General features: G+C 48.8%; 1 protein-coding gene across 1 annotated transcript in view; it reads right to left on the bottom strand.

The window, feature by feature from the left end:
• LOC144736789 (B-cadherin-like) overlaps positions 1 to 3,419 on the bottom strand; it is a 32,408-nt gene extending 28,989 nt beyond the window's left edge. The window contains exon 1 of the mRNA XM_078619424.1: positions 2,955 to 3,419. Coding sequence (XP_078475550.1) covers positions 2,955 to 2,993 — 39 coding nt within the window. The 5' untranslated portion in view covers positions 2,994 to 3,419. The remainder of the gene's footprint in view (positions 1 to 2,954) is intronic.
• Between the last annotated feature and the right edge of the window lie 9,514 nt (positions 3,420 to 12,933).

Raw genomic sequence — 12,933 nt, 5'->3', positions numbered from 1 at the left:
CCAATCACCCTTCGTGTGCCGTACCGGCCTTCATAGGTACTCGCGAACAGCACTTGCCCCGACAGTCTTGTCAAGGCTATACGGGGGATCTTTGTATTTGGGTGGGTGGATGGGTGGATGGGTGGGTGAATGAGTGCGTGTGTGGGTGAGTGGGTGAGTGGGTGGATGAGTGAATGGTTGGGTGGGTGGGTGGATGGGTGAGATATTGGGTGGGTTATTGAATGAATGGATGGGTGGATAGAAGGGTGAGTGGATGATGAGTGCGTTCGTGCGTGCGTGGGTGAGTAGGTGGATGAGTGAATGGTAGGTAGCTAGGTGGACAGGTGGGTTGGAGGATGGATGGGTGAGTGCGTGGGTGGTTGAGTACATAGGTGAGTGGATGATTGAGTGGTTGAGTGGATAGATGGATAAGTGGGTGAATAGGTGGAAGGATGGATGAGCAGATGGGTGGATAAACGAGTGGCTGGGTGGGTAGGTGGATGAGTGCTTGTGTGTATGCATGGGTGAGTGGGTGGGAGGGTTTGTTGATGAGTGGGTGGGTGTTGTTAATCTACTCAACAAGAAGTACACATCATGGGACCTCCTTTGCCAGTACCAAAATATAAGAATCGGTTTTCCCCCTTTTGGCGTCCTCTGGTCGAACACCGTTTGAGACTAGGCTCAAACGAAAGCTGTCTCTGGTGTGGACCCATCAGTTTCAAAGGCAATGCATAGATTATCAGAGTATGTTCTTGTTTGCATTCTGACCACAAGTATTGTGGTTAATGCAGACATGGTTACTTGTAAAAGGTTTCAGTTTGGTGTTTTAACATCTTAACACCTGTTTTGTTGCCAGAAAAAAGTAGAAAACCTATTCTCAAAACAAGTACACACCCAAGCAGGTCAACATTTTAACATCATCATCACCACCATGTGTGCTGGCGTCATACCCAACATTTGCCGAATTACTTCAATGGAATAACCATCGCCGCCTACTGATAGAGGAATGCCTACTTGCTTGCGTTCACCTTGTGGCGCACGGGGACAGCGTTCAATCACGGGGTTTCCTACGATAGACCACGTGCAAAGTAAAGCCGGGCATCTTCTTGGTTCTTTCGGTAAAGTCACATAGAAGGGAAGTAATAAAATAATAAAAATAAAACATAATAAAATTATTCTCACGACGTTTCGGCCACAACGCAAGCAGCCGTCCTCAGGTGAAAACCAGGTCGCTTCAACGGACCTGGTTTTCACCTGAGGACGGCTGCTTGCGTTGTGGCCGAAACGTCGTGAGAATTGTATTTTATTATGTTTTCTTTTTATTATTTTATTACTTCCCTTCTACGTGACTTTACCGAAAGAACCAAGAAGATGAATCCCTGCAGTCACGAAAGCTTTAAATCAAAATTTAAAGCCGAGCAGTAGAATGATGGAGATGAGACGGGATACACGTTGAGAGGCGAGCACATGTATGTACGTATGTTGAACGTTTCGATTTAAAGCTTTCGTGACTGCAGGGATTCATCTTCTTGGTTCTTTCGGTAAAGTCACGTAGAAGGGAAATAATAAAAGAATAAAAATAAAACATTATCTTTTTTATTATTTCCCTTCTACGTGACTTTACCGAAAGAATCAAGAAGATGAATCCCTGCAGTCACGAAAGCTTTAAATCGAAATTTATGTTGAACGTCTTTCGCACGGTACGTAGCCAGCCGTGTCAATCGGAGTTGCGGAGGAAGGACACGCTTAACACAAAAAAGCAGTTCTAAAGAAATGAGTTTGTCAACCTAGATTATTTTAAAGTGCTTAGCTCCAGCGGCTTCCTGATATCTGAAGGAAGAGCGTTCCAGACGGCCACAGAAGCGTATCTGAAAGCGCCGCACGACGCGGTGAAACCCGTCTTTGTTCGGTGGTTCGACAAAAGCGCTGCTGCTGCTGCTGCTGCGAGGGTGACCGCAGTTCACGTGGTTGATGGTTTATGCTCCTTGACGTCGTGAGAATCATTTTATTATGTTTTATTTTTATTATTTTATTATTTCCATTCTACGTGACTTTACCGAAAGAACCAAGACGATCAGCAAGGTTTTGCGGTTCATTTATGGCAAGCATTGTGTGTTGTAATGAGTGCGATACTTTTTTTCGATTTAAAGCTTTCGTGACTGCAAGGGGATTCATCTTCTTGGTTCTTTCGGTAAAGTCACGTAGAAGGGAAGTAATAAAATAATAAAAATATAACATAATAAAATACAATTCTCACGACGTTTCGGCCACAATGCAAGCAGTCGTCCTCAGGTGAAGAACAGGGCTGTCGGATAGACAGCGTCTGAATGTATGTACGTATGTTGAACGTATGTTGAACGCTCATTCAGACGCTGTCTTTCCGACAGACCTGTTCTTCACCTGAGGACGGCTGCTTGCGTTGTGGCCGAAACATCGTGAGAATTGTATTTTATTATGTTTTATTTTTATTATTGTATTATTTCCCTTCTACGTGACTTTACCGAAAGAACCAAGAAGATGAGTGCGACCATGTAATGTAAGCGCCCAATAAATGCGAATCTATTCCACAACCGCATCAGCGATCGTACTATGAGTAGACTGATCTCAGTCATGGGAATGTGGAATTTCCACCTGCCGTCTCAATAGGAGTTTAAAAAAATATATTTTAAGAAGCAAGAAAAATGCAAATCAGAGCATGGCTGAAACCAAGCGCTCCCTCGCTATGCGAAAGAACTTGGTTTAGTCAAATATTTGATTCTACCAAAAATGTGAATCAGGGTATCCCAAACTCTAATCCTCGCGACACATCGCCCATGCGAATACATTGCGAATACAATTCCATCGCATTTTGTTTGAGAGAGATCCCGAAAAGGGGATTATTGTTCCCTTGGGCGTGATGCCCAGAGCACAATTTGGGATGAACTCTGGGTAGTTAAATGACCCCCACAAAAAAATCAACAAACTTTGGCACTCACCCCACAACAGAGACAGAGGAGAATCCATACGCGCGCCATGACCCCCGCGCTCAGTTCGTCGAAACTTCTGTTGATCGCGAGCCTGTCAGCGTCGTCCACTGGTAGAAGACACAAAGACAAAGATCCTCCCACCCCTGTAGCCTTAGCAGACTGTTGGGGACAAGTGCTATTAGGCCGGCAGGGAACACGAGCGCGGTGGGTGGTCAGCACCGCGCCCGGCCGCTTTTTTTGCCGAGTGACGATGTTGACTACACACCACGCAAAGCTACTAATTTGAGGCTGAGTCGACCTAAGGGGAGGCCCACGACCGGTTCAGATAGTCGCCGGCGGTCTTGGCGGCTGTGAGCGTGAAAATCGAGCCCGGCGTCGCTGAGGTTTGTCGCGGTGCAGAGCGCTGACCGCTACGACACCCGCCGCTCCACTGAGCAGTAGACGCGCACGCTCTGCGCAAACTCACCGGAGAAATGCGTAAGCCGGTCTCGACAGACACCCACCTCACACACAACGCGCTCCCCATCCCCCACACCGCCGCATCCTGACCAACACCCCCCTCTCCCCGCAGCCGCTACCCAACCCTAACCCGAGTCCCCCTGACCTGCGCCGCAGTGGGGAGTGTCCATGAACAACATTCACTCGGCGGTAAGTGTGCTCGGTGGTCCTGTGCGTTTTCTCGTCAGCCCTTCCGCTGGACTTGGTTGGGCAGTCATCGGCAATGTGAGAAACGTTGGATAGCGCCACGGCTAGAATTGTCTCGTCCCTGTCTGTTCTCTCTGATAGCCACGACTCACTTTGTTGTGATGCTTCGATTAAAAGTTTTCGTGACTGCAGGGATTCATATGCTTGGTTCTTTCGGTAAAGTCACGTAGAAGAGAAAATAATAAACAATTTTATTGTTTAATTTTTATTGTTTTTTTCCCTTCTACGTGACTTTACCGAAATAACCAAGAATATGTTGTGATGCTTTATAAATCCGCAAGTGAACTCGCAACCCATCTATCTATGTGGCGATCAAACTCATATTTTGGTTTTCGTGTCAAAAAGCGGCCAACTGAAGCCGATACCACAGAGCTACCTCTGAGATCCCTTCTAAGTGACCTCGGGTTCACATACCGTGGGGCAGCACTTCATCACCCACTCTGCCTTTGAGATTAGCCTCAGTCGCATGACAAAACACATTTTATTCTCAGAGCTGGAAGTTATCCAAAATATAAGTGAAACCACAAAATATAATACGGATATTTTTTTTCGTTGCAGTAATTGGTGACCGGGTTGAGACCATGAACGCACGCTTTCACACACACTCCTCAAAATCAGGGAGAGAACATACCAACTCCAAATAGTTTAAGGCGCCCGTGTCAGGCATCGAACGCAGGACCTTCTGGGTGTGAAGCAAGAATGACGATGCTAACAAACAGTGGTGTCGGTCACAAGCAAACAAGTCGACGCAGTTGGTGATAAACATTAAATACCAGCTCGGTTGAGAGTCATAAAAGAAGGAATAAAACGATAGAACAAAACCCCGGGGCTCTCCTAGGACTGGTAATTATCTTGACATGTTCATTATCTATCTGCTCGTTTTTCGCGCAATCTGGGGCGGGAGGTTTCAACGCGACGGGACAGCGCAGTGGTTCTCAGAAAGGGCATCTCGCAACCCCAAGGGGGTGCGTGCACCTCAAGGTTAACAACCCCTGGGATAGATATGTAGATGAAACATGAAATTAAAATTAATAAAAAATAAAAACAATAAAATCACGACGTTTCAGAGGCAACACAAGCTTCCGTCTTCAGGTGAAACTGTCACAGCAAAAAATCTGTATCAAGTCCACTTGATGCAGATTTTTTGCTGTGACAGTTTCACCTGAAGACGGAAGCTTGTGTTGCCTCCGAAACGTCGTGATTTTATTGTTTTTATGTTTTTATTAATTTTAATCTCATTTTTTTACCTACGTGACTTTACCGAAAGAACTAAGAGTATGAATCCTTGCAGTCACGAAAGCTTCAAGTCTAGAACCCTGGGATAGACTCCCCTGTCCACATCCAAGCGAGCGGCGAGCACCACGAGGAACGGTCGAAGGGAGCGTGCCCGTTTATTGACGATCGGGACGCTCCGGTCGGAGTCTGCGAACGCGCGGCACGCGTTGGTACGAAACGGATCGCTCCAAATCGCCGCCGAGCAGATCCATTGAGAAGCCGAATTTGACTATCTACTGCAAGCAACTGATTGCGCGATTGGTTGCAAGAGGGGGTCCACACACGCATACATAAACGCACATTCCTCACCCGAGCGATCAGCTGTGTCCAACTTGGTTGCATGGAACTGCATCGCTTTTGTAAACCTGGGGTCTCTCTTCTTTCCAGTCGAGTTGCGCAACCGGTTGCTCGCAGTAGAGACACACTCAGTTTTCAAGCGAGCGATCTGCGGCAACGCGTTTCGTCATCACGTGATGGACATTTGCAAACCTCCGGTTGGTCGCTACTATACTGACCACAACACTCGCTGTTTCGTTCCCTTGCTGCGCGCCTGCTTGCTCAGATGTGGACAAAGCAGTTGCAGGTAGCAATGAAATCACACGGATTTCGGGATGAGCGATTTTGTCACGCAACAGATCGCTTCGGTGTTGGAGGCGACTTTGGTGACAATGAAGTTGCACGCAACAAAAGAGAGGGCGCCAGAGATTGCGAGATGTTAATCACCTCGCCTGGTATACAGGAGGTCATGGGTTCCATCCCGACCCTGACGCCTGCTGCTGTATATTTGCGTCTCTCTCTCTCTCATCATCACCACCGTGGCTAGGAGATGTTAACTACCTCGCCTGGTATGCAGGAGGGCATGGGTTCGATCTCGACCCTGACGCCGGCTGTGTATTCTGAGTTTAAAAGTCTCTCTTTCTCCATGTGGTCTCGTGGATTTTTATCCGGGGTCCTCCGGTTTTTCCCTCCACATTGGGAATCAACATCATGCGTTTATAGTATTTGGCTGTTACACATTTCCACGTGATAAAAACACTTCATTGAGCTATCACGTGTGTGGCCAGGTCGCTTCTGAAAAAGAGCTGTTATAGGTCAGTGTGCCTTACCTGTTAAAGAAAAAAAAAAACATGTATTTTAATAAGTGAATTCTGTGCGGCGGCGGCGTTTCCAGTTGAAATGTTACGTTCATCACCGTCCTCAAATTTGGCCGCGGGGCTGTGAATTAGAACGGGGATTGAGGTGTGCGCGCTGCGGCGTCTTGCCCTGGCGAGCTGGGCTGGCCTACCCGCAGGACGAGGAGGGAGGAGGAAGAGGAGTTCCTTGCTGTTCTTTTTTGTCCCCCCAATTAATTACAGCGCCTTGGGGAGTGTCATGGGAGCGGTGGGTGGGTGGGTGGTGGGTGGGGGACAATCCTCATCATCTCATCACTGCTCACTCCACATAATCTGCGACCACTTATCCGTGCACCTCCTCGCCCAGGTAACCCCTCTCCCCCACACCTCGCTCCCTCCTCCCTTCTTCCCCTGCTGCCCCCGGCTCCCCCAACCCCAAGCAGCCACGAACCGATTTGTGAAACGCGTGGTGATGTCACCATCCCACAGAGCAAACACACCAAACGTAGGACATTGCTGCGATGTGGCGCAGCTTGTGGAACATTTCGCTCCGAAACAAACACCCCCCCCCTCCCCCCTCCCAGTGACCTGGGTTCGATCCAGGGACACTGGTCGCATCCATTGCCGAGTGATAACTGAACCAGGCCCCCTAACCATTTTGCATGTTGCCACAGTGGTTAATGGTTGAGAACCAAATGGATGCAGACTGTAGTAGAAGGTTAAGAACCACCGCTCCACCGAGCGGAGAGAGAAGCACCTCTACGGCTACCACCGGCTTCTCCCCAGACTCCCTACTCGATCCCTCTCTCTACCCCTGGTTCCCTCTTCACCCTGCTTACTCTACCCGTTCCCACAGTGACCCCGCTTACGTCACGGGGTATCCCTTAAGTACCCCAGGAGACGTGACGTCATCGCACTGAACGGCACACCTGACGTCACGTCCCCATTTTACTCCTCTACACCGCTTTAACAGATACGCACAAATCAGTGAAGGGACAGGGACCCAGCCCTGTCGTGAGCATCACGTGGTCTTGTTCGACACGAGAGGGGGGGGGGGTCACTCCCGCATTCCTCTAATTCATAATGAGGTTCAACTTTTTTTTGGGGGGGGGGGGGGATGGGGGGAGGGGGATAAGTGAGGCACACATCTGACATGTCTTGGCAGAAACCCACGCCTTTCAGCAAACACACGCGCAGTAACAGGTCAAGATCAACCTTTTGCACGTGAAGCCGTCACCAGACTGTAGGGGCAAGTGCTGTTAGCGAGTAGCACCTATGAAGGCCGGCACGGCACACGAAGGGGTGGGGTGGCCAACACCACGCCCGGCCGTCTTTGTCTTCCAGTGGTGATGTTTACACACTGGCGAATTGCCCGATGATGCTGGATGCAATTACCAGCGAAACGTCGTACTCAAATTGTAAATGTTGTGGTTTCACGCTTCAACACACCGGTGGGCTAAAGCAGTGAACTATTTGTCTTTTGTCAACGTGACACTTTTTTACTGATTGGCCGTGTCGGGTGGTGGAGGGTTACGACACATTTATAAATAACGCGATCTAAACCCAAAAACGTTGATTATGGATACCGTACCGGGTTTTCATTTGAGACCGAGTCGACCTAGGAGAGGCCCAGGACCGGCCAGGAGCGGGAATCGTGCGAGCCACCCAACCTCGCTGCTGACTCCACAGTGCTGGATGACAGGTCACGTGTCTGTCATCGCCACCCACCCCCCCCGGCTCCCCCCAGTCGCCCGTGCTGTCGGCTCCATGCCTCAATTCAAGTTTAGTGTGCTGATCTTAAAGGTGCATTGAAACATTCCAATACTCCGATTGATGATCCTGTGTTTTGATTTAGTGTGCTGATCTTAAAGGTGCATTGAAAAATTATAATACTCCGATTGATGCTCCTGCTGCTGTTGTGGAGTGACTCATGCAGCCAGCTATGGCTGCAGAGTTTTTGGTAGTACATGTTTATGTCGTTTATTGTGAAAATTCCGTCACAATTCCTATGATCACATGTTTCATTGCTTTTATGGCTTTATTTTGGTGATTTCGAAAAGTGTATTGGTTTAGCCATGTTTGTTTGTTGTAGTACAGAGTTAGACTGATGGCCTTAATCTAAGTTGTCTCGTGGTTGTTGTTGGTTGTTTGACTTGCATCCCACTGGGATTTTTGCACACAGCGTTGGTGTACGGTGATTTTTCCTGCAATATTTTACTGTCTTTTCTTGGATTTTCTGTTTGCACTCAGTCACATATTCACTTTAAGATGTTTATTTGTTCATGTTTTTGTTTTTTGTTTGTTGCGGTTGCACCCGATTCAAGAGCCGAATGGCTCACAGGGCTATACCTAATACATGAACTTGAACTAACTTGAAGTCCAAGCCCAAGACCTTCTTTCCTCTTACCCATTGCCTACGACTCGCTGTCTCTCTGTAACTCCGACGGTGTCTGTACAGCCCTTAGGCGCGACATCAATCTAAACTCCAATGTACTGCTTCGTACCTGTATGTAAGGTTCATCTTCTTGGTTCTTTCGGTAAAGTCACGTAGAAGGGAAATAATAAAATAATAAAAATAAAACATAATAATTCAGACGCTGTCTTTCCGACAGACCTGTTCTTCACCCGAGGACGGCTGCTTGCGTTGTGGCCGAAACGTCGTGAGAATTGTATTTAATAATGTTTTATTTGGTATTATTTTATTATTTCCCTTCTACGTGACTTTACCGAAAGACCCTATAAGATGAATCCCTGCAGTCACGAAAGCTTTAAATCGAAATGTATGTAAGGTTGTTATTTTGCTGCTTTTTGGTTGATATTTGGTAGTTTTTGCTCTTATTAATATGTGCTTCATTGTTGTACTCTGCTATGATGTGTATGGCTTTTATCATTGTGCTGACAGGTTACTCTTGCAAGTAAGACTTATCCTTGCGTCTTCAGTTCTCACCTGGTTCAAACAAAATAAACTTGAAACTTGCTGATGATTGTGGTGATGATGAAGACTGTGGTGATGGTCGTGATGCTGATGTTGGAGATGATGATATATGTATGTTGAACTTATTTCGCCCCGTACGTAGCCAATCGTGCTAATCGGAGGTGCAAAATGATAGTGGTGATACATGTTGTGATGAGTATTGTGATGGTGATAAGGATTATGATAATAATCATTGTGGTGATAAATATTTATTTCGGCTGTTTGTTTTTAAGCCATGTCCTCTAAAAGGGTCTCGTCTCAAGGGGCTCTCGCTTGGTGATAACCATCAATGTTTTGTGGTTACGATGATGACAAAGGCGAGTACGAACTTGAGAAACGATCAATGCATTTGCACGGTAGGTGACCGCGCTATGAAAACAACAGCGGCAAATCAAATTAAACCACAGCGCTACCATCGTGACCCCCCCCACCACCACTACCACCACAGAGTTCCTCCGCTTGCCCCGAGGAGCCGCATAAATCTTCCCCCCCCCCGTGTCGCTGTCGCTCTGAGCTCGCGTGACCTCGGGCCTGAGAACCGGTTGCGTGAGGTCCCCCAGCACCACCAGGGTGGGTGACTCCTTCCCTTCATCTCTCCCGTCCGCTTGTCGAGTCTCAAGCGTCCCGGCCTCCCTGTGTTCCCCTGTCTCCACGTGTCCCTGTCTCCACGTGTCCCTGTAACCATGTGTCCCTGTCTCTGTGTCCCTGTCTTCCATGTCCACTGTCTCCACGTGTCCCTGTAACCACGTCTCCCTTTGTCTCTGTCTCCCTGTGTTCCGTGTCCCCCATGTCTCTGTCCTCTTGTGCACCTGTCTCCTCGTGTCCTCTGTCTGTCCCCTGTCTCTTCGTCTCCCCGTGTCCCTGTCTCCGTGTCCCTTGTCTCCACGTGTCCCTGTAACCAAGTGTCCCTGTCTCCACGTGTCCCTGTAACCAAGTGTCCCTGTCTCCGTGTCCCTGTAACCATGTGTCCCTGTCTCTGTGTCCCTGTAACCACGTGTCCCTGTCTCTGTGTCCCTGTCTCCGTGTCCCCTCTCTCCACGTGTCCCTGTAACCACGTCTCCCTTTGTCTCTGTCTCCCTGTGTTCCGTGTCCCCTGTGTCTCTGTCTTCTCGTGCACCTGCCTCCTCGTGTCCTCTGTTTGTCCCCTGTCTCTTTGTCTCCCCGTGTCCCTGTCTCCGTGTCCCCTGTAACTACGTGTCCCTGTAACCACGTGTCCCTGTCTCCGTGTCCCCTGTCTCCACGTGTCCCTGTAACCACGTCTCCCTTTGTCTCTGTCTCCCTGTGTTCCGTGTCCCCCATGTCTCTGTCCTCTTGTGCACCTGTCTCCTCGTGTCCTCTGTCTGTCCCCTGTCTCTTCGTCTCCCCGTGTCCCTGTCTCCGTGTCCCTTGTCTCCACGTGTCCCTGTAACCAAGTGTCCCTGTCTCCACGTGTCCCTGTAACCAAGTGTCCCTGTCTCCGTGTCCCTGTAACCATGTGTCCCTGTCTCTGTGTCCCTGTAACCACGTGTCCCTGTCTCTGTGTCCCTGTCTCCGTGTCCCCTCTCTCCACGTGTCCCTGTAACCACGTCTCCCTTTGTCTCTGTCTCCCTGTGTTCCGTGTCCCCTGTGTCTCTGTCTTCTCGTGCACCTGCCTCCTCGTGTCCTCTGTTTGTCCCCTGTCTCTTTGTCTCCCCGTGTCCCTGTCTCCGTGTCCCCTGTAACTACGTGTCCCTGTAACCACGTGTCCCTGTCTCCGTGTCCCCTGTCTCCACGTGTCCCTGTAACCACGTCTCCCTTTGTCTCTGTCTCCCTGTGTTCCGTGTCCCCCATGTCTCTGTCCTCTTGTGCACCTGTCTCCTCGTGTCCTCTGTCTGTCCCCTGTCTCTTCGTCTCCCCGTGTCCCTGTCTCCGTGTCCCTTGTCTCCACGTGTCCCTGTAACCAAGTGTCCCTGTCTCCACGTGTCCCTGTAACCAAGTGTCCCTGTCTCCGTGTCCCTGTAACCATGTGTCCCTGTCTCTGTGTCCCTGTAACCACGTGTCCCTGTCTCTGTGTCCCTGTCTCCGTGTCCCCTCTCTCCACGTGTCCCTGTAACCACGTCTCCCTTTGTCTCTGTCTCCCTGTGTTCCGTGTCCCCTGTGTCTCTGTCTTCTCGTGCACCTGCCTCCTCGTGTCCTCTGTTTGTCCCCTGTCTCTTTGTCTCCCCGTGTCCCTGTCTCCGTGTCCCCTGTAACTACGTGTCCCTGTAACCACGTGTCCCTGTCTCCGTGTCCCCTGTCTCCACGTGTCCCTGTAACCACGTCTCCCTTTGTCTCTGTCTCCCTGTGTTCCGTGTCTCCCGTGTCTCTGTCTTCTCGTGCACCTGCCTCCTCGTGTCCTCTGTCTGTCCCCTGTCTCTTCGTCTTGGGGGGTTAGATCGTGTAAATATATAAATGTGTCGTTAAAACCCGGCACCAGCTGACACAGCCAACTAGTAAGGGTTGTCACGTAAACGAAACGTGCCAATTCGACGCTAGTACAGGCATTCATCTTCTTGGTTCTTTCGGTAAAGTCACGTAGAAGGGAAGTAATAAAATAATAAAAATAAAACATAATAAAATAATTCTCACGACGTTTTGGCCACAACTAGGTCTGTCAGACGCTGTCTCTCCGACAGACCTGGTCTTCACCTGAGGACGACTGCTTGCGTTGTGGTCGAAACGTCGTGAGAATTATTTTATTATGTTTCATTTTTATTATTTTATTATTTCCCTTCTACGTGACTTTACCGAAAGAACCATGAAGATGAATCCCTGCAGTCACGAAAGCTTTAAATCGAAATTTAGTACAGGCATGTTCTGTTTACGTGACAACCCTTACCAGTTGTCGGGTGGTGGCGGGTTTTAACGACACATATTTTACGCGATCTAACACCAAAAAAACCTCTATGAACTCCCAGCGTCTCCTCCCATCTTCGGCGTGTACACTGAGCCCCAGGGCCTATAGCGATGGCACCGTGGCTCGCATGACATCCAATTCGATCTCATTCAGCTCACTCACACGCCACCGGCTTACGCAACGTGACGGGCTGAGTTGTCTTGTGCACACCGATCGGACTCTCTGTGTGTGTGCGTGCGTGTCTGTGTGCATGTATCAGTGGCGTGCGGTGCGAGGTGCTTTTTCATTGCAGTTTCATGGCGAGACCAGCGAGCCTAAATATCTCTGTACACACACACGTGCAATAAGTTAACCTGGAGAATGGAAGGGGAGGACATGAACTGAAGGGGTCTACAAACATGACATTGATGACATACAGAGAGAGTACCAGGCACGCGCTTAAATTTCGATTTAAAGCTTTCGTGACTGCAGGGATGCATCTTCTTGGTTCTTTCGGTAAAGTCACGTAGAATGGAAATAATAAAATAATAAGAATAAAAGATGATAAAATAATTCTCACGACGTTTCGGCCACAATGCAAGCAGCCGTCCTCAGGTGAAGAACAGGTCTGTCATTCAGACGCTGTCTTCCCGACAGACCTGTCCTCCACCTGAGGACGGCTGCTTGCGTTGTGGCCGAAACGTCGTGAGAATTATTTTATTATGTTTGATTTTTATTATTTTATTATTTCCATTCTACGTGACTTTACCGACAGAACCAAAAAGAGGCACGCGCTTATTGGCCGCGCTCCATCCAGTTACTGAGGGGTTGCGCAATCTGAGGGGAGGCAGAGCTCGTCGCTGCCTCACCTCTCGTCTCTTCCTGTATTCGCAGCGGGGCTCCGCAAATTTTGCGATTTTGACGATGAAATTTATTGGAATCGTACAGAAATTACATTTTTAACACATAGATCAGTGGGAAAATATTAATATTTATTTTATCTGATTATTCTTTTTTTTTTACTTTTCGTAAAAGCTATTTTCATTGGAGTATGACAGGTGAGGCTCTGCCTCCCCTGCCTCACCTGAC

Source organism: Lampetra planeri, chromosome 63 (assembly GCF_965212315.1).
Source record: "Lampetra planeri chromosome 63, kcLamPlan1.2.h2, whole genome shotgun sequence".
Taxonomy (NCBI): domain Eukaryota; kingdom Metazoa; phylum Chordata; class Hyperoartia; order Petromyzontiformes; family Petromyzontidae; genus Lampetra; species Lampetra planeri.
The sequence above is the reverse complement of the archived record's forward strand: the minus strand, read 5'-3'. Positions and strand labels throughout refer to the sequence as shown.